The sequence below is a fragment of the Phyllostomus discolor genome, chromosome 3, assembly GCF_004126475.2.
Source record: "Phyllostomus discolor isolate MPI-MPIP mPhyDis1 chromosome 3, mPhyDis1.pri.v3, whole genome shotgun sequence".
NCBI classification, from domain to species: domain Eukaryota; kingdom Metazoa; phylum Chordata; class Mammalia; order Chiroptera; family Phyllostomidae; genus Phyllostomus; species Phyllostomus discolor.
Window position 1 is genome coordinate 212,055,915 of NC_040905.2, and position 20,605 is coordinate 212,076,519.

Sequence of the window (20,605 nt, forward strand, 5' to 3'; positions counted from 1 at the left end):
CAACGAGTGCGGCGGAAAGCAGGGTGCCGCCCGTGAGGCTTACACACATGACATCACACGGAGAGAGGGTCCCCAGTGTCGTGACACGTTGCGCAGCCACGGGAAACGGGGACCGCGCTTACCGACGCGCCACTAGCGTAGCGTGGACGGAAAGAGCCGGCGCCGTTGGGAGAGAGGCGGCCGCCTGTGGTCGCAGGTGTGCAGGCTCCCGGGGGGTGTTGGGAGAAGGGGCCCGAGCGGCAGCAGCAGCAGCTGGGGACTCGGGGTGAGGTGGGGCCCGAGTCTCCCCTCCTCTGGTGCTCTTTTCTGCACTGAGTTTTCACAGGGAGTTCGTGTAGCTTCTGCAAGATAAGGAAGGCTGTTCTTTTACATGGTTTTTTAAAATTTATCTATTTTTAGAGAGAGGGGAAGGGAGGGAGAAAGAGAGGGGGAGAAACATCCGTGTGTGGTTGCCTCTCGGGTGGCCCCCACTGGGACCTGGCCTGCAACCCAGGTGTGTGCCCTGACTGGGAATCGAACCGGCGACCCTTTGGTTCACAGCCCGAGCTCAATCCACTGAGCTACGCCAGCCAGGGCCTTTTACATGTTTTTAAAGGATGGGGACGCTGCATCCCTCCCAGGGGCTTGTCCAGCGCTCGAGCCCGTCCAGCCCAGTTCCCCTGACGGCTGCCCGGCGCTGCCAGGCTGCCGGCCGCCCCTGGTTACGCCCCTGTTCGGGGTCCAGCAGGTGTGACGGCCGGTTGCCGGTGCCCTGCCACGGCAGTGACGGCAGCTGACTTGCCCAGTCCCGACCTCTATGGCCCAAGCACCCCTTATAACTGGACACCCCAAATCCATGGCCAGGGGGTGCTGCCCAAGCATCCCGAGGTCTCCCCTCCCACCCGACCACTCTGCCTGCCCCCCACGGGCCGCTACCCCGACATTACATAGTCATTCAGCCACCAAAGTATGAGCAAATCGACTCCTTTCGCTCGGCTCTCTGTTTCAGCCCCACTGCTTTAGAATAATGGCCCGAGCCATTAGGCTAACGGTCTGATTTACAAGCCCTCACGCCCAGGCTCTAACACCCGTCTTCGTGGACCACTAACCCTGCCTCGCTCTCCCGGGCCCCCGGCCCCCTGACTGCTCAGGGTTCAGACAGCAGGGAAATCAGCAGCCAGCCAAGCGGCCGCCCGGGCCGCAGCTGATTAGCCAAAGCCGCTGAATCTCAGAAAAGGATTTTCTTCCCCGGCTTGAAGCTCTCTTGCAAATCATAGCTGGCTGCAGCGTTAGCTCAGCCAAACCCCAGGGTGGGCTCAGGGCCCGTCCGCCCACCCTGGGGCAATCACCTCGCCAAAGGACTCCCTCTGTTCCGGTAAAGAGGGGCCCTTCTGGCCCAGGTGTGTCCTGCCCCCAGGTCACTCCCGGCAGACCCGGGAACGTGACAGTGGAAAGTTGGAACGGCGGGAAACTGTCACCCGCCCCACCGTCCTTTTCACGCTGTTTCTGTAAGTGCTGACTCGGACTCACGTGCAGCTTCCAGACCAACAGCACGTTCACACGAGAACCTGAGCTTCAAAAGGTGCCGGCTCCGACCTTCCGGCGTCCCAGCTCCAGGGACTGGCTGGCCTTCGACCATGCAGCCAGAATGACATGAAGTCAGGGTGACGTGAACCAGGATGACGCGGACCAGGATGACACACACCAGGATGACACAGGCCGGACCGTCACTTGCCCTGTGGGGATAAACTGTGCTCGTTGGCACGTGGAGAACTGTTCCACCCCCTCCCTTGACCTCTTTGTTCTGTTCCACCCCTCTCCCTCCTCATGCAAACCTCTGCCGGCCCTGAGACGTGGCTCCCCCATCTTCCGGGAGACAGGCTTTGAGACGTGAGTCCCCCCCCGTCTTCCAGGTGGCCAGCATCTGCAAACAAACCACGTCCCTTTCCCCAGCACCTGCCCCTCAAGCGCTGGCCCCCGCGGCAGCAGGCAGCCGGACCTGCGTTCGGCGGCAGGAAGGGCAGCTTCCAGGCCTGCTGCCTCTCCCTGAGCCCCCTCCCCGCCGATGCGTTTCAAAAGCTCCGTCTCTCCGTGCGTCGGAATGAGGGCTCCGTGTTGCCGTGTGGGGTGCGGAGGGCAGGTGGGCAGCGTGTCACACACGGACACGGGGCGACGGGAAGAAGGACTCGGAGGTCGCCACGCAGTTGACGCTCCTTCCCCGAGGGCAGGTCCCTGGTTATCTTTCAGACGGGCACGCAGAGGGGGCGAAGGCAGGGGCTTTGTCGGCTTCACGTCGTCCGGCCCCCTGGACGTACTGGGTTTTCAGGCACCTGCTCACGGGCGGGCATTACTGCTCACACTCTGGCAAGTCACAGATCACCAGCACCGAGGCCCTGGGGACAGGGACAACGCCGCAAAGTTCCTGGGGCAGCTAGAGAAGTGTTCCGGAGAAATCCGGGGAACCGGGCCGTGCAGCGATAGGTCAGGCGTCTGCGCCGGGGCCGGGAGAGGCCGGCGTCCCAGCAGATGTGGGAGCTGGCGCTTCTGACAGGACGGGTCCCCCGAATCCTTCCAGCGCCTGGGGACTTTCCGTTTAATCCAGAAAGCTCTTCTCCCCCACCGGGCACGAGAATGTTTCACGTTCTGTTGTGAACAGCAGCCAGAAAATAGAGAGAGGCCTCTTGTTTTGGCATCCGCTCTATATCTTTTAGTCTCCAAAGAGAGCGAATCCCCAGAGAGAGCGAGAATCTCATGCGGAATTCTGGGAGCCAGCGGGACTGTGGGTCTCAGGCCCTTCCTCCAGCTGCTCCCCAAGAGAGTAACCCCCCGGCGATCTAACCCGAATCTCCTGGCCTTGCAGAGGGGTTCGGGTTCTCTCTGCCCCCTCCGGGTGAGCTGTGCCATGTCACCCACGCATCCCTCACTCCCATGGGTCCTGGCGTGGGAGCCTCCATCCCCAGGCGCTGCTGCTGCTGCCGCCGCTGCTGGCAGGGCCCGAGCGGCCGAGCACGCGGCTGGCTGCTGGGTCCAGCAGATACACAGCCTTCAGCGCTTCGCTCGGATTGACTCCAGGTTCGTTCGCGCTGAGATCTGTCCCGCGTGTGGGTGGGACGAACCGAGAGGCCTCCTCCTTTCCTCAGAGAGGTCTTGGGACCTGCTGCCTTGGAGGGGTGCGAGAAAAAACAGAAGCAGGGAGTTTGCCCCAGGAGGCCTGGCCGGAGGTGTCGAGGGAGGAGCCTCCAAGAAGCTGCTCTGAGCCGGCGCTCCCAGCCTATGGCAGCCATGGTCACAGCGCCGACGACGGCTCAGGGCTGAGTGTCTCCTCCGTGCCAGGCTGGGCGCTGTGACGGCCGACCCCCTCCGTGTCTACACTCGTGCAACCCGATGCAGCAGAGGCAAGGCACTCGGTTCGGAGAGGAGGAAGCGTGCCCCAGCCTCACAGTTAACCAGCCTCCCAGAGCGGGCGGAGGCCTGCGCCCTCTGGGGGCCGCCTCCAAGCCTCAGGCCCTGGAAGGGCCGATAAATACCAAGGACCTGAGGTCAGGGGCCGTTGGCGGAGGGGTCGGGGAGCTAAATGCAGGGCCTGAGAGGGAAAGTGGACGGCGGTCAGGACCTCGGGCTTTTATAGGTGTCCAGAGGGTCGTGGCCAGCCCTGCTCCGGCTGATTTAAGCCCTGGCAATAAACTCACCTTTCCCCTGCCCTGGAAACCTTCAGACCTGGCGGAAACCCAGGAGCATCTTCCAGAGTGTAGTTTGGCCCGAAGGCTAAAGAGGAAAGAACGCATTGATCCGGGTCCAGGCTCGCTGAGTCCAAAGGCGTCCGGCAGAGGCGGCCGGGCGGGAGGGCGCCACCTGTGGGCTCGGAAGCCTCACAGCCGCAGGCTCGGCCCCGGACGGCCTCCCAGCACCGAAGTGGAAAAGTGGGGGCGTGGGGAAGGTCAAGGAGCGATCGCTGCTTCCGGGCTGGACGAGCTTTGGCTCTCGGCTCCTGCCGTTGGTTCTCAAACTCGGCTGTGCATGGGGGTCCTCTGGGCAGAGGTTTGAGCAGCAGATTCAGGGGCCCCACCCGGAACCCCGATCCAGGGGGGTCTGGGTGGCCGCCAGGCCCGTATTCTCGGCGAGCAGCTCCCCTCAGCCCCCCTCACACAGTCACAGTGAAAGCACCGATTTTCCGGAGCAGGGGAGTGCGATTTCACGTTTGCTAGGAAGCTCGCTGGGGCTTCGAAGGCAGCGAGAACTGTGCTCTTCCGTCTTAATCTGCTCCGGCTGCCTTAGCACAACTCCACGCGGGGCCTCAACCACAGGCCTTTCCTTCTCCCGGTTCCCGAGACTGGGGGTCCAAGACCAGGGTGCTGGCCGGGGTGGGTGCTGGTGAGTGGGTATGGCATTGCTCCTGGCTTTCAATTCAGATGGCCATCTTATCGTGGGGCGGGGGGAGGGGGAGAGGGGGGATCTCAGGGTCTCTTCTGATCAGGGCACGAATCCCATCACGGGCCCCACCCTCACAGGCTCCTCTAACCCTAATCACCTCCCAAGGCCCCGCCTCCACATACCATCCCATTGGCCGTGTGACTTTCAGGAGAACACAGCTCGGTCCATGGCAGCCGCTTCCGAAGTTCAGTCCAAATCTGCCCCCTCTCCTCCTCCTCCTCCTGGTTGTGTTTCTCCTCTGGAGCCGCGTGGAGAGCCGCACGGCCTCTGCTCCGCCTTCGACGTGAGAGCCCGAGGCACCCGGAGGCCGGCACTGAGTCCTCACCGGTGTCCAGACGCTCGCTTATTCCTTGGGGCGCAGAGTTCTGAGTGTCGCAGTGACCGCAGGCCACCCGGAGGCCGGGACCTCTGCCCCTCAGTGCTGCATCCTCTGCCTGTGCCCACAGCCACAGAAAGCTGTCCCCTTCCTCTGCCTTTCTACACACGTTTGAAGACACTGTGGTTGAAGACGCCCCCCAGTGTCGCTTGCGTCATTTAACACAAGCGTCTGTGTGAGCGTTCCCTTCCTGGGGGCAGCTGCAGGAAAACCTCGCAGGCGGACGCACAGGCTGCTCCTGACAGAGACGGCAGCAGCCGTCAGGTCCTCCACACCCCGGGCGCCTGCCGCGGGGCCAGGGGTCGGGCCTCGACCCCATGGGTGGGCGGTGCAACTCCACGTGGTCGGCAGAAAGTCTCTGCTTATGCAACCTCGGATATCTTATTTCACGTCACGTAAAATCCCCCAGGCCCCTCCCAGTCGCTTGTGAAGAGATAAGGCACAGACATTGAAAACACCTCCTCTGCCTAGAAGTCGAACGGAACCAATCAGACGGAGAGGAGCTTTAAGATGCATGAGTCTCGGGTGCGTTTCTAAGGGCTCTGCTGCCTTATCCCAGGCTCCTAACGCACCCACCCACCCACCCATCAGTCCATCCATCTACCTGTTTATCCATCCATCCATCCAACAGTCCATCCACCTGTTCATCCACCCATCCATCCTTCCATCTACCTGTTCATCCACCCATCCATCCATCCACCATCCATCCATCCACCTGTTCATCCATCCACCCACCCATCCACCCATCCATCCATCCATCCACCTGTTCATCCACCCACCCATCCATCCATCCATCCATCCACCTGTTCATCCACCCATCCATCCATCCATCCATCCATCCATCAGTCCATGCATCCATCCACCTGTTCATCCACCCATCCATCCTTCCATCTACCTGTTCATCCACCCATCCATCCATCCACCATCCATCCATCCACCTGTTCATCCATCCACCCACCCATCCACCCATCCATCCATCCATCCACCTGTTCATCCACCCACCCATCCATCCATCCATCCATCCACCTGTTCATCCACCCATCCATCCATCCATCCATCCATCCATCAGTCCATGCATCCATCCACCTGTTCATCCACCCATCCAGCCATCAGCCCATCCACCATCCATCCATCCATCCATCCGTCTGCTCGTCCATCCAGCCAAGATTTGTTGAGTGTCTACAGAGCGTCCCTAACAGTAGAGTCACCCCCAGACCTTTGAAGGCCCTGTCTCCCGTCGATGTTTCCCGTCCAGAACACGACCCGAACAGGCTCACCGACTACCTGAGGACCGTTCACTCCAACACTCTAATCTGTGACTCGACAGCGTCAGCCCCGTCAGTTACAGACAGGTTCTGTTTCTTCGTAAAACACACCCGAGAAAATTCTTCCTGCTCATCATTCCGACCAGAGAACGGGGGAAAGACAACACCGAACCCCACCGGGTGCGTGCCGCCCCACTGGGCCACGGACACCCGACATCTGCGTGTGTCCCCCGCCTCCCGGCAGTGAGCCCGGGCCGTTCAAAGCCCGGGTGAATAAGCGATAAGGCACTGGCGGGCGCCGCGCGGTCGACTCGGCAAAGGACTTAATTTGCAGCCGAGCACAAAATCAAAGACTCTGTCAACCGAGGGACCGCGGGCCCACCGCGGGACCTAGCGCTACCTGAGAAAGCACTGTCAGGTAAATTTCCAGAGAAGGTAATTAAGGAGTCCCCATTGTCTAAACTCAGCAGCCAAATTTGGAGCGCTGGGATTGGCGGCTCACTAGGGGTCTGGGGCCTCCCCCCGTCCTGGCCCTTCGTCAGGCTGAGCAGCGGAGGTTTTCAGGGGACCGGCCGCCGCGTGCCCCTCCCCCTTGGTCTCCGACAACGCCCCTCGGGCCCCGGGTGCTCCTGCAGGTGTCGTCTTGTCGCCGAAGCGGCAGGCAGCAAATGAGATCGCCGCTTGTGGGACAGGGGTGAGATTAATAGACAGATGCATAGACCTCTCTGAGAGCTGGCAAGCGCCGATTAATATGTATCAGGTGCCCACGGTGTTCCTGATACCGAGGAGCCACATGCAACACACACACACACGCGCACACACACACACACACACACACACGGCCCTGCGTCGGGGAGCCCGCGTCGGACTGAAGAGCCGCACGCAGACCGAGCGCCGTGGGCTCGGAGGCCCCGCCCTGGAGGCAGAGCCCAGTGGGGCTCAGGTTCACGTCGGGGCAAGTGGCCTCCGCTCGCTGAGAAGACGCAGCCAGGTGGCGGCGTCGGCCCGCGGCCTGTACCAGGGAGAAGGGCTGAGCCTCCTGCCCAAGTCTCCGGGGGGCTGTCCCGTCCACAGAGCCTCCTCCGAGGGTCTCATCAACACACGTCCTTCAGAAACCCCCTCCTCAGCTCTCAGCTGTGCCGAAAATAAAATAAACCCCCCTCTCCCACTCTTGGGGACGAGTCCACCATGACCCTGCGAATCCTGCTATTTCTAAGTGGGGTGGGCGGGGGAAGCACCCGGCCGGACCCTCCCCGGTCCCCCCGCACCCCCCCAAGAACAGCACCGAGCACAGCGCCCTCATCTGGGCCGTGACAAGCAACGGGGCCCGCTCCCGGCAGCTCGGCTTGTCACGGCGTTTGTTGACAGCCCCCTCGAAAACAGCCCTGGCTGCCACTGTGAAGTCCCGTCCCCGCTCCCCCTCAGTCCTGGCTGAGACAGGTTTTGAAAGGCGAAGAGTCTGGGAGAACACAGGCGCGCGCCCACCCCGGGCCCCGCCACAGAGGGAGAGCGGCGGCCACCCTCCCGCCGCCGGGGCGCGGGCGCGGGGCTGACGGGTCTGCTCACCTGGCCCTGCGGTGCACCGCCTCCAGTTAAATCAAAACGGTTTGTTTTTAATGGTCTTTTACACTGACAAGTGGGCGATCATTTTGGGCCCACGAGCTGTCAGGGAGCCGAGGCAAATCCTCCGTTGATAATGCCCAATGCTTCCAATTAGGAGCCGAGGCCGCTCCTGGCGCGCTAACGATTCCCCAGCCGCCCCCCAGGCCCCTTCGGCGCTGGCTGCTGCCGCTCGCCCGCGCCGCAAATCACTGACACCAAACGGAAGGGCCCGTCTCCTCGCCACGCCAGGCCCGGGCCCTGTTGGGCTTAATGAGCCGATGGAAGTTTCGCGGCCCCGGCGCTAAATTCTTTTCTTGTTTGACAGCTGCTCTGCTAAGGCGAGTGTTGACCTTATAAAAGATTTAGTGTTTCTCATTATTTTCTGTCAAGCTTCACAAGTGATGGCTCCGCGGTTATCATTTGCATCCCGGGGTGCGGGCGCGTGTGAGTGTGCGGGCGCGTGTGAGTGTGCGGGCGTGTGTGTGAGTGCGTGCCTCGGCCGGGGCGCCGAGGTGGAGAGGGGGAAGCGGGGCAAACGGCAAGGGGTCTTTCTCGCCCCTCTCGCCATTTGGCTCCTGCCCGACGGCCTCCCGTGCGACCTGCACCTTGGGCTGAGGGGTTTCAAAGGGAAGCCAGCCGAGAGGCAAAGCCCAGGTGATCAAGGGATCAGAGGGAGGGATGGCTTGCAGGCACCCCCGGGGGGTGTCTCGGTGGCAGAGGCCCAGCCGAGCCGGGCCCGGCGCCCTGCAGTGCTGGTGCCACACCCCCGTCATCGGGCCCCACGGCGAGCCCTCGCCGGCCAGCCTCCTCCCGCTGCTCAGCCTCCTGCACGGGGATCCAATGGTTTTCCAAAGCAGAGCCGCTTAGCAACACCAGTGTAGCCCGTGTTGCTGGCCCCCGAGACGACTTGGTCCCCATACCCATGCGAAACCGGGCCACTCTCTGAGGAGCAAGACTCCAGGGAGTCCGCAAGGGCTCCCGGACCCACCTCCAGAGCGCCTCTGGGCTCACGGGCTTTGGTCCCCATGTCCTCGCCTCCTGCTCACCCCCGCCCCCACCTCCCAGGCCATTCCAGCCACGGTGGCCTGAGTGGGAGGGAGAGCCAAGGGCAGATAAATGGGGGGATGTCTTCTCCTGGGGGCTCTGTCCTCCTCCATCCTTGTTGCTGGGGAGACTCTATTTTGATCTCTTAGAGCGCACACATGGCACCTGTCCCCACCTGTGCCCAGGGCAGACCTTGCTAATCAACCTCTGCACGCTTCCTCACGAGCCTCCGTCCAGCCTGAGCGCTTTTGGAGCAGCCACGGCGTCCCGTCGGCCATCCGTCACTGCTGACGGGGAGACCAAGCCGCCGCCCCGCCTTGGAGGTACCACCAGGTATCCAGAAGTCCCTCGTCTCTCTGTGCCGCCTTAAGATGACTTTTATGTAAAAGGAAATACAATACAACCCACTCAGGGGGAACAGAGCGATCGAACGTCATCAGAATTAAAAACGTGGGTGCTCCAAGTGGTAACATCGGGGCAGCCGCGGAAGAGGAGAACATGTTTGTAAATCAGGAAGCTGGCAGGGGGCTGTGTCCGCGGATGCAAAGCCTGCTCTCGCGGCTCAGGAATGAAATGGCAATAACCCAGCTTCAAAGTGGGCCGCAGGCCCGCGTAGACACCCTCCCGAGAAGGCACCCAGGCCTCCGCTGCGGTGCGCGGCATCGTTAGCCCTCGGGCGCGTGTGAGTCAGAGCCGGTGACCCTCTTCCTGCCCACGAGGGCGGCTGTGATGGTGACTCTGAGAAGACAGGCGGCAGGCCCTGCTGGCCAGGATGGGGCAAGACCCGAGGCCTCATCAGTAGCTGGTGAGGGCGCTGTAGCAGGTTCCGGAAAGGCTCCCACAGGGCTCCAGTCGGACCCAGCAGCTCCGCTCCCCAGAGAAATGGCCGCACACGTCCACGCAAAACCGTGCCCAGGAGGGTGCCTCGCAGCATCGCTCACCACAGCCAAGAAGTGGCACCAACCCAAATGTCCGTCTTTTTAAAAGATCTTATTTATTTATGTATGTATTTTTAGAGAGAGGGGGAAGGGAGGGAGAAAGACAGGGAGAGAAACATCAATGTGTGGCTGCCTCTCGAGCGCCCCCTGCTGGGGACATGGCCCGCAACCCAGGCATGTGCCCTGACTGGGAATCAAACCAGTGACCCTGTGATTCGGAGGCCGGCACTCAATCCACTGAGCCACACCAGCCAGGGCCCAAATGTCCATCTTCCAATGGGTAGATTTTATGAATTATAGCTCCAAAAAGCTGTCAAAAGAAAAAAAAAGGTCCAGGCCACTTGAATAAAAGCAGCCCACCGGAATCAGATCAGCGCTCGGTGCCCGATTCCGTCTTTGGGGCCGGCGGAGGGTGGTTGCTGGCCACCGGGAAACGGCCTCACGTGATGAGGGAGGGTCTGGTGTGTCCTCAGTCTCCCCTCATTGTCCACCGTGACTCTCACTCACCTGAAGCCCGTGACACCTGGACGCTGGAGAAGAAGGGGCCAGTTCTCAGGACGCTTGGGAAAGCCCCCCACCTGGGTGTGGCCCTGCAGTTCACCCGCCAGTGTCTGGAGCACAGACCCGCCACCCCCCCAGCCGCTGCCGGCCAGCCCTCGCTCATTCATCCGTGGACGTGACCAGGGGACACGTGTGCAGCTACTGGAAACAGCAGCTGGACTCTCATTTCCAGAGACCGGCCTGGGGGGGCGGCGGGGGGGAGAACCGCCTTTGTCTCCGCCCTGGAGTCAGCAGGGCTCAGGCCTGGACCCCAGGGCGGGCTTCCTGCCTAGAGCTGGGCATCCTCGGGCCAGCGTCTGAACCGTCCTGAGCGTCAGCCCCCCTTCTCGGAAGGCAAGGACGGCCCCCCTCGCCCTTGGGGGGCTCATGGGTCTGCACCCCCTCCCCCGGACGGTCCCCCAGCTCTCACGGCAGACCAGCCCGGAGGCAGGCGGGAAGTTTGCTTTCCCAGCCAAGTTCAGGTGCGCCTGGCGACCCAGCGTGTGTCAGCAGGGAGGGCCCGGGCCCGTGTCCTTGCTCTGTCTATTTTTGGACCACAGAGAAATGAGAGCCGGTAGAGCAGAATAACAATTTAGGGGACCAGCTGTCCCGGGGGAGCCTGTCGCCCTCGTTAATTAGTTCAAGTCCTGAGCCCGCAACATCAGAGCTCAGGGGCCGGCCCGCCGGCCAGCGGCGCCCCGCGCGGGTCCGTGTTGTGCCGGCGCCTCTGACCCCCAGCTGCTCCCGGCTTGACAGGAACCGCTGACCTGGGGCTGATCCATAATCGCCAGGCACCCTCATTAGAGGAGACAGCCCCTCAATCTTTTAAAGCAAAATCTCTCCCAGTCACCTGAGCGCTTGTCACTTAGGGAAAAAAACCTAAACTAAAATCTCTATAGCTGTCATTTTTTCCCCCAGCTGTTTGGCAGGTTATTTTTTTTAATCTGGCTATTTTTTTCCCCGAATCCTGCCTATTGCTTTCTTGGCCCCCAGATATGGCCGAGACTTGGTGTCCTTTTGGGGGACCATCCTGTGGCTCATGACAGGGGACCGGGCAGCCAGCTGGCCCCACTGGCCCTTTTAGTAGGACGCATCGGGCACACGGGAAGCTGCTTGCCCGGCGGAGGGTCGGCCCTCCGTGGCCAGTGCACACACACAGCCTGCCACCGCGCGTGGGGAGAAGGCGCCAAGGAAACCCAGCGCCCTCCTGCCGTACGGAGCCCGGTGTCACGGCTGCCTCATGTCCCCACCCAGCCGAGGCCTCCCGCCGAGGGAAGGAGGCAGCAAGGACAGAGGAGAGAGAAGGCAGGATGCCACTCGTCATTTAGCGCGTGGACCAAGCAGTTCCACGAGCCCAAGGCCACGGCCGCCAGGCAGGGGAACTCAGTCCCCGGGAGGCAGGAGGAGCCGACAGGGCGAGGCCGTGGGGACGTCGGCAGCAGCAGAGCCACCGAGCACCGGGCGTGAGGCTTCCTTCGAGGGCGCAGCTCTGCTCAGGATGGAGCTGCCCACAACTCAGCACCGACAACAGTGACTCTCCCCGAACTGTGTGCGTGGAGGAGGGGCCCTGCACCCCCTCCCGCCCCCGAATGGAGGGGAAACCCAGCTGTCTCCGACCCCGCGCCCGCCCCAGGCGAGGCCAGGCATGGCCTTCCAGGGCTTTCTCTCCCCCAGGCCCGTCTTCGCTGGAGGGAGGCTGGTGCTCGAGCAGAGCAGGGGATTGATTGCCGCGTGTGTCTCATGCTCTTCGGGGAAAGGGCGCCGCGCTCGGGGCCCTCTGCACAGCAAACTGGCTTCACGCGCCCGTTTCGGAGACATGTCCGCGCTGACTCACGGAGCCCTGCAGCAGCGCCGGCCCGTCCTGGGGGGGGGGGGGGCACTGTCCCCGTCCACCCCACCCAATACCACTGGGCACTGGGCACTTGGAATGCAGTTAGGGCGACCCACCTTTCATTTTAGTCACTCGACGTTTAAATGGCCACACGTGGCTGGTGGCTGCCCCTCGGGGCGGTGCCTCTGTGGGGTGCTCATTTCTGCGGCCCCCCGAGTATTCCCCTGCACGAACCGGCCGCCTGCGGTTTACCCGGCCACCTACGGACGTGCAGCCGGACCACCGTGTCACGGCGAGGACCCCGTGCACGCCCCTCCATAGAGTTCTCTGAAAGCGTCCCCAGGGTCCACATCTGTCTAAGTGCTGGCTGGCTGGTTCACAGGGCGTGGAAGTCATGGAAGTCAAAGCCTGCTGTGAGGGGCTGTCCCTGGGAACCAGCAGAGGGTGAGGCTCCCACTGCTGAGTCCGACGTTCCCACGCACCAGCCGGACGGGCGTGATGTGGCACTTCCCTGCTCCCGGGCGCTGCCCGCGGATGGCACGCCGGGCGGAGCCTCTTCTCCGGCGCGGGGTGCCTGCGATTCCTCCCCACCAACGTCTCGGCCGTTTCCTCTGCCTGTTTTTCGGTGGCCGTGGGACCCAAGGCCACCTCCACCTCCCTGTCTCTGCCCTGTCCCTCCAGCCTCTGTTTGTACATCACTTCCCCCAGGGAGCCTGCTCTGGCCCCAGAGGGTGAGTGTGACGCCTGCGTACGATAAGGTCCCACCGAATCTGCTCCTTCTTTCAATACTGGGCGCCAGTGGACTTGAATGGTTGGTTGTGGAATTGTGTGTTTTATTACTGGTTTCTTGGCTCCGGCGGAGTGGGGACTTCCTGAGTTCTCCCTGTGTCCCAGCGCCTGGCCCAGAACCCGGCCCGGGCGGACACTCAGGGAACGCCGCGAGTGGAGTGAAGTCATTCACGCATACGGGAAAGGGCCCCGGCCACCCCTTATCCCCGGCCCAGACCACGGGCGCCTTCTCTCGCCCATTGCCGGTCCACTCCACACTCGCGTTCCCCGTGGAAAGTGGATCAGAACTCCCCCACAAGCGTCAAAAGCGAAACCTCAGCCAGTACTGACAAAAACATCTGATCCCCACAGATGACTTGGGCGCCAGAGAAATCGCATTAGACCTCAGTCATAGGACGTAACTAACAAAAGTGCCTGGAAATGTAGAAGCATATTTATAAGCACCTTCAGGACCAAAGATGAAGTCCAAACAAAATTCGAGAGGAATCAGATGAAACGAGAACCGAAGAAATAAATATACTCAAGCCGTGTGGGGTGAGATAAAAGAACGTTTAGAAGGCACACGGTTGCTAACGCCATGTTCTGGTTCTGGAAACGTTAGGGTCAGAAAAAAGAAAGACGAAAAGGCAGTTAGCTGAGCGAACAACCCTCAACGCTAGAAAAGAAAGGACAGAGTGAACTCGAAGAAGGAAAGGATGGCGGGCACAGCAAAACTGGACACCTAGGGGGTGTCGATCAGACGAAAAGCTGGCTCATTGAAAGTGGATCAGAAAGGTGTGGGTGCTTTCGAATGAACTGGGAAGAGGAACCCAAGAATCTAGGCCCGGGGTAAAGTGGGGGCCACGGTGGGCAGGGAGTGGACCAGAGGGCCGGCGGCGAGCCGGCTGTGGGACCCGGCTGTGCCTCAGGCCCCCGGGGACCCTGGGAGGCCGATTCCCACCTCAGGGCCTTGGACTTCCCATCTGTAGAATGGGGGCGCAGGGCTCCATGCTCTGCGGGGTCCTTCCCGACCCTGGCCGTCTGAGAGTCTTGCATTGCAGCCGGGTACCTGGGAGGGGGTTGCGGTTCCTGCGGGCAGCGCTGACCACAGACCTCTCATAGGAGCTGACGCGGCTCACCTTGCCTGCCTCCTCTCCATGTCCCACCCCCCCCCCCGACCCCCACCCCCCCATCTCCGTGCTGGCATGTCTTCTCCCTCTCCCCACGGCCTGGAGGCCGGCCTTCAGCTCGCCCCCGCCGCCTAGGGCACTCTGCCCGTCCTCTCCCCTTGGCCGGGAAGCTCATCGCCCCTAGAGAGACCTCCCCGCCCCCAGGTGGAGGTTCAGCTCCCACGGTCCTACTGCATTGTCACGAAACAATTCATCGCACCTGGAGCACGTTCAGTGGCAGCCTCCCACGGCCCCGTGCGCCGTCTACGTGGGCGAGAGCCCCGGCCTGTCTCACTCACCCTGGGGGTGGACGCACCCTGTCCTCATCTCAGGGGCCCATCGGAATGGGCCTGGCACCGTGGCCGACCTGGGTAGCCCCCCCGCTCCTCACGCCCCCCACGCCGGCTCCCAGGGCTGCCGGCAGCCCCGGCGTTCGCCTCTTATTTACCTGCATTGACCTCCGAGCGACTCGGCTCCATTCAGCAAAGCTGTCTCCTGCCAGAGCCGTGACAATTTCTTAGCTCCAGGCGGAGACAGACTGCAGACGGCTTAATTTAGAAGCGTCTCCGAAGGAATTCCTTGCTCCGCAGCCCTCATCCTTTGGCTCCGGGGGTCCACAGGGTCGTGACCACGCACAGCTTGAGGCCTGACTTGTAATTAGGATCCTCCTCTCCGGCTGCGCTGCTATTTTCGGAGGACAGAGCTGGCGCGTGGGATCCCGGAGCCGCACACGTTCCCTGGCCACGGCTCTCACTGGCCTCGTCTCCTAAGCGTGTGTTACGAGACGGCGGCGGTGGGGCCCCGCCGCTCCGGGTTCACCGTGGGAGACCTGGGGCGAGCAGCTCCGCCTGCGTGGGGCCCCTGTCCCCCCATCTGTAAAACAGGGACAAAACCGGGCGCTCTGAGGCTTGTGTGAAATGCACCCAGCAAATCCCGAGCCCGCTGTGACGACACAGCCATCGGTGGGAGCTGCCAGGGGGACCCCAGCCACGGTGGCAGGACGGGCCCACCCGGGGCACGCTCTGAGCCCACTCTCCGTGGGCTCCCGTGTCCTGTTGGGGCATTGGGGGTGTCGTGGGTCCAGAGCAGACCCCTCCCACATGGGGGTGAGCTGGTGCTTGAGTCTGCACCAAGCCAGCACCACTCAGCTTCAGCAGCACCCATCATCCCCCCACATCTTGCGGCTCCTGGTGGCTGCCGGCGGCTCCCGGGCTGTGGCCACGCGGCACACGGCTCCAGGCTCTGCCTCCGTCCTCACGCAACCGCCCCTCTGTCCCCGGATCCTCCGTCTCTTATGGGGAAGCTCATCAGGGTGTCCTTCTGAATAATGCACAATGTTCTCATCTCTACATCCTTAAATACCTCTTCGAAGACCCTTTTCCAAAGAAGGTCACAGCCACAGGTCCTGGGGGCTCAGACGCCAGGTCTACAAGGGCCGACACGTGTGAGGGTGGCAGACATGTGGACCGCACGGCTACACTCCCCCCGCTGGGGGCCACTAATGACCGGCCCCCCCAGGGACGGAACCACTGCCGCTGCAAATGCTACAGAACACCGTGGCAGCCAGGGAGTCCCAGCCGGCTGGGCGTTCGAGGCCGGCGGGGCGCCCACGAGGCCCCCAGGGACTGGCACGCCAGCCTCACCGAGAACGCAGCTGCCTTCTGGGAACCACGGGTGTCAGGGACATCGTGCCCCGGGTGCAGAAATCAAGCCATCCTTGCCCTGGAAGGACACCCTGGGAGTGTTTTTTTGTTTTCCGGTTCTTTTCCTGTCTTCCCCACAACATCCATGAGGCCGCTGGGCACTTTCCTGAAGCTGAGGATGAGCCCCCCGCCACCAGAGCCAGGGGAGACCCCGACGCAAGCCTGCCCAGGAAACCTGGGACCCGCGGCGGTGGGGCTCCGAGGGCTCCCGGAACGAGGGTCCCGGGGCCCGCGGAGCTGGCCCGCACTGCTCTCCGCATTAGCGCTTGCTGAGTGCGACTCTTCCCAGAGGAGGTGGTCCGGGGCTTCCCCCAGAGTCTCGAGAGTGTCCGCATCCCACGGAGGTGAAGACCCACGTTCACGTCCCGGAGTAACTACCAAGCCTCGGCAGGGGCAGCCGCTGCAGGAGAATATTCTAGAAAGAAGCCAGAACTTCATGCTTAGAGGCTGGGGGGCAGAACTCAAACAGAGTCTGTCTGCCGCAGACCCCCCTACCCCGTGGGGCCGTCCCCGGACCGAGGCCTCCCGGGGCCTTGGCTTCTCATCGGCCACGTGGCGAACGGTCAAGCCGGACTCCACCGGGCTCTCCTGCCCCCGGTGTTCCTGCTGCTGCCCTTCCCCCCCCACCTGCGCTGAGCCCAGCTCCCGGGACCCGGGGTCAGGACCTGAGGCATGGGTCTCCTTGACCCTCAGCAGCGGCCCGGACATGGGAGTGGGGGTGGGGGGCAGAGTCCCAGAGCAGGGCAGCGGAGGCAGGCCTCGAGGAACCAGGCGGCAAGTGACCAGGCCTCCGCCTTTAGGAAGCCACCACTGGCCTCCCCTAGGGGGAGGCGCCCAGGTCTCCGTGCTCCGTGCTGGGCCCGGTTTCGGCCACTGAGCCCAGACGTTGCCTGCCACTTGCAAGCTGCCCCATGCCTTTCCTCCACTCCCGCTCCGTATTTCCCCTCCTCCACCCGCCCTTCCCTCACCGGCCCTCGCCCGAAGCTGTCTGTAGCCCCCTGGGCCTTGCTAGCCCCGCCCCCCGGGGGCTGACCCCCCTGGGTTCTTGACAAGAGGCTGCGGCCGTCCAGGAACACGGGTCCCGCTTTATCCCGAAGACACAGCAGGGCAAACCCAAAAGGAACCCTCCCGCCAGCCCTCCCCCGGGCCCCCTGGCCAACGGCTCTGACTGCCCCCAGCCAATACCCGCTGCCCCCTTTGGCCCTGCTCGTCCCTCCAGCCAGGAGTGCCCCCCGAAGGGTCTGCCCCAGAATGGACCCCCGCTCCGGGAGGTGAGGCCGGGGCTGATGCCACCGGTTCTCACTGCACCGCCACCCCGGCCACTCTGACAAAGGTGACCCAGCTGCTGCGGAACCAGTCAGCGTGGCTCTGTCGGGGGAGGGGCTCCCATGCGCTGCGGTGTCCCCAGTGCCGGAGGGGAGAGGGAAGGGGGCAGGGTGGAGGACGGGGTACGTAAACAAGGGGCCCAAGTGCCCCCCTGCCCCTGCCCCCCTCCTGCAGGTCACCCTAAAGGAGTCAGCCTGTCAGGGGGATGCTCTCACCCCCGGAGGTGATGGGAAAAATCCGGGAGGGGGGGCTTCCCCGGAAGGAGGCTCAGATGAAACAGCGACTCCACAAACTGTCTGTCGTTGCCCGGGTCTGCTCCCTCACCAGCCTGTGACTCCTGGGGGGCTCCCTGGGGGCAGCTGCCCCCCAGGAGGAGGGCAGCAGGGTCACCCTCCCTGAAGCAGAGTGAGGGACAGCACCTCTAGGGACAGGCCCTGGGTGGGGGCGGCTCGTTGGGAGTTTTAATGGCAGGATGTCAGCACATGCAGGTGACGCTGGCTGTCAGGGTGACTCCTGTCACCGCTGAGTGAGGCCCCGACACACACACGGTCCCCTGCAGGGAGCTGGACAGGGGACCACACCCTGCCAGCCCCCTCTCCTCGCTCCTCTCCCTCTTCCAGCTCTCTCACCACGGCTGCAAGGGGCAGGCTGGGCGGGCAGGCAGGCAAGACAGGGGGAGGGGACCCCAGGGTGCAGGGCCCCGGAGCACCCGCACCCACTGACTCGCTGTTCCCCCCACCCACAGGTGGGCCCCCACCTGGACACCTTCCCCACCGAGGCCGATCGCCAGAACGCTATGAAAGCCCACCGGCAGGAGCGGGCCGTGCGCCAGGGCACCCTGCGGATGGGCAACTACACCCACCCCTGAAGTCCCCGTCCGGGCTGCCGTAGAAAATTCCAGAAGGGCTCCGCTTCCTCGCCCCGACTCACACAAGACGCCCTCCTACCTTCACGTGGGTTCTGCTCCCACCAGGACCTCAGATCCCCGTCTCAGGTTAACCACTCTCGCTAAGAGCGCCCCCGTTAGGATAGCCTCCGGCACTAGTTTAGCGATGCCCGGCGCCCCTCTGCCCGGGCCACCCACCCCCTCCTCTCCAGCCCCCACCCGGTAGGACGCCACCAAGGTACAAGGCGGGATTTAGACTCCCGCTGAGGGCTGTCCCCCAGGCCCCGCCCATGAAGCATCCAGAATGCCCGTGTGAGCTGCCGGCACGCGACGAGGGCGTGCTCCGAAAGCCCTCCGTTCGCACTGCAAACGTCAGCCTCAGTCGCTGTCCTGGGGACCCCTGGCGTCTCCCGGGGCAGTGTCACCTCCCCGGGACCCCGCCCCGAGGGCCGCCCCACTGGTCCGGCAGGCCAGCGAGGGCTTCGCCACCAGCGCTGACCGTGCAGGCCAACCCTTAGCGAGAGAGCCTTCCGGGCGAGCTGCGGGCTGGAGGGCCCCCCACCCCACCCCTGGCCGGGGAGCGCGCCCGCCAGATTCCCCCCGGGTAGGGGTGGGGTTCTCACCTCAACCTCCCTGCGTGTTCTTTGGCTTCCTCCCACAGATCACCTACCGACCTACTTTAGATTAAAATGCGGTTTGTCACCCTCCTCTTGTGTCTTTATCTGAGAGCCGGCAGAGTCACGACCGCTGTGAGGAGGACGCCGCGGCCACCCAGAGGCTCCGAGGTGCGTGGTCTCCTCCCGGGCGCCTGAGGGTGCCGCCCAGAGCCCCACACACTGCGGCGTCTCCAAGCCCACTTCTGGTCCGAGGATCCCTCCCCAGGCCCCAGCCAGACGCGCCGGCCCGCTGCCCGTTGGGCCCTGCCGCGCCAGCACCTGCCTCACACCCGCCCGGGACAGACGCCCGACTTTCCCCTCCAAACCCGCTTCTCCCTCTGTGTCCCCGCCTCATAAATGAGGCCACCGTGGACCCGGCTGCTGAAGCCAGACACCTCCACTCACTCCTCCCTGTCCCTCGCCTTTGACCTCTGACCCACGAGCCAGCTGACGGCCCCGCCCCTTCTCTGGGGGTCCCTGTCTTGTCTCTGGGGAACTGCAGTTGGTCCCTTGACCAGCTCCCAGCCTCACCCTCACGCCCATCTCCACGGAGCAGCCCCTCCCCGCGCTCCAGTGGCCACCCTCGTCCTGAAGGGAGGCCCGCACTCCTGGCCGGGCTGGGACCCCAGGTGGGACCCCCGGGGCCATCCGTCTGGCTTCATGCCCCGCCTCTGCTGCCTGCCCCCACTGCCCGCGGCCCCTCACTCCTGCCCTGGGTTTTCTGCCAGCTTTTCCCTCTGCCTGGGACACCTGGGCCCCAGACTGTCCCCTGCCTGCCCCTTCGTGCCTTCGCTTCAAATCTTAGCTTAAAAGTCAAGTCCCCGACTCAAAAGGCCGTCCCTGAACCAGCCTCCTCTTAAATTCATACCGACCCGTTTTGGTCTCTGCAACGATCTCCTGTTCCCCGCCCCCCACCCTGCCCACCTTCTCCAGAAGGGAAGTGCATGGGATCAGGAGTCTCAGCTCTAAGGGCCTGGCCTGCCGGAAGTGCCCAGTGACCCCTGTGGGGGCACGCCCCCCGCCAACCCCTCATGCATGTTGGCTATGGGTCACGCCCCCTACAGACCCAGAGTCTGGCAATCAGAGACCTGAGTTCCCCCAGAAGCCCCAGCCCTTACACACGCCCGCCCGCTGCCTCAGAGGCCCTCTTTGGAAATGGCACGCACAGTAACCCCCTCAGGGACCTGGCTCAGCCAGGGCCCTCTCAGACCCCAACCCACCCTTCCTTCCAGCCCAGGAGACAAGCCCCCCCCACTCACGTCTGCTGAAGCCACCTGACCCGCAGCGGGCAGGGGGCCTCACGTGACAGCAGGGAGCGCAGCGCCGCAGGGACCTGGCCCCTGAGCCAGCCCAGCAGCCGCTCCACGGGTCAAGAGTGTGAAGCCCGGCTCCACCTTGTAATTTCCGTGTGGCCTCCAGCAAGTGTCCTAACCTCTCTGAGCCTCATCTGAGGGATGGGGCACAGCCCAGGGCGCTGCGGCAGCGAAAGGAGGTGGTGGCCGCAGCCGAGAATGAGTGCACACATTGTGACGAGCGCAGGCCTGGCGCTTTGGAGCGGCAGATGCGTGAGAATGACCATTTTCTGTCAGTAAATCTCGCCAAAAGGGCGACCAGACCCCACGGGTGATCGAGGGCGAGGGAAGGATGTCCCAAGGAATGAAGGCCTCTGTGTCCGGGCGCGTCACGGAGGTCAAGGTATTTTGCTCTGACCGACGTGGTTCCGTGGGTTGGGTCTCATCCCACAGAGCAAAGGTCGCCGGTTCAATTCCCAGTCAGGGCACGTGCCTGGGGTGCGGGCCAGGTCCCTGGACAAGGCATTTCTCACCATCTCTTTCTCCCTCCCTTCCCCTCTCTCTACAAAGAAATAAATAAAGGCTTTATTTTTTAAAAAAAGAAGGTAAAGATATGTTTAACTCAACACACTTTTTGGCTCTGAACTCCCACGTGGGAGGGGGCGGGGGAGCTTTAGGACACAGGATTTCCTGGAGCACCTGGCGTTAGGACGACCAGAGAGATGCCCCTGCAGGCTTGCTTTTCCAAGGCCCTGGGCCCGAGAGACGGGGTGGGTGGACTTGACCGGAAAAAGCCAGG

At 63.2% G+C, this 20,605-nt stretch overlaps 1 protein-coding gene across 1 annotated transcript in view; it reads left to right on the forward strand.

Annotated features, from left to right (window-relative positions):
- CFAP77 (cilia and flagella associated protein 77) overlaps positions 1-18,016 on the forward strand; it is a 98,589-nt gene extending 80,573 nt beyond the window's left edge. Inside the window, exon 6 of the mRNA XM_028532005.2 lies at positions 17,718-18,016. Within this exon, the coding sequence (XP_028387806.1) occupies positions 17,718-17,840 (123 nt within the window). The 3' untranslated portion in view covers positions 17,841-18,016. The remainder of the gene's footprint in view (positions 1-17,717) is intronic.
- Positions 18,017-20,605: the final 2,589 nt, after the last annotated feature.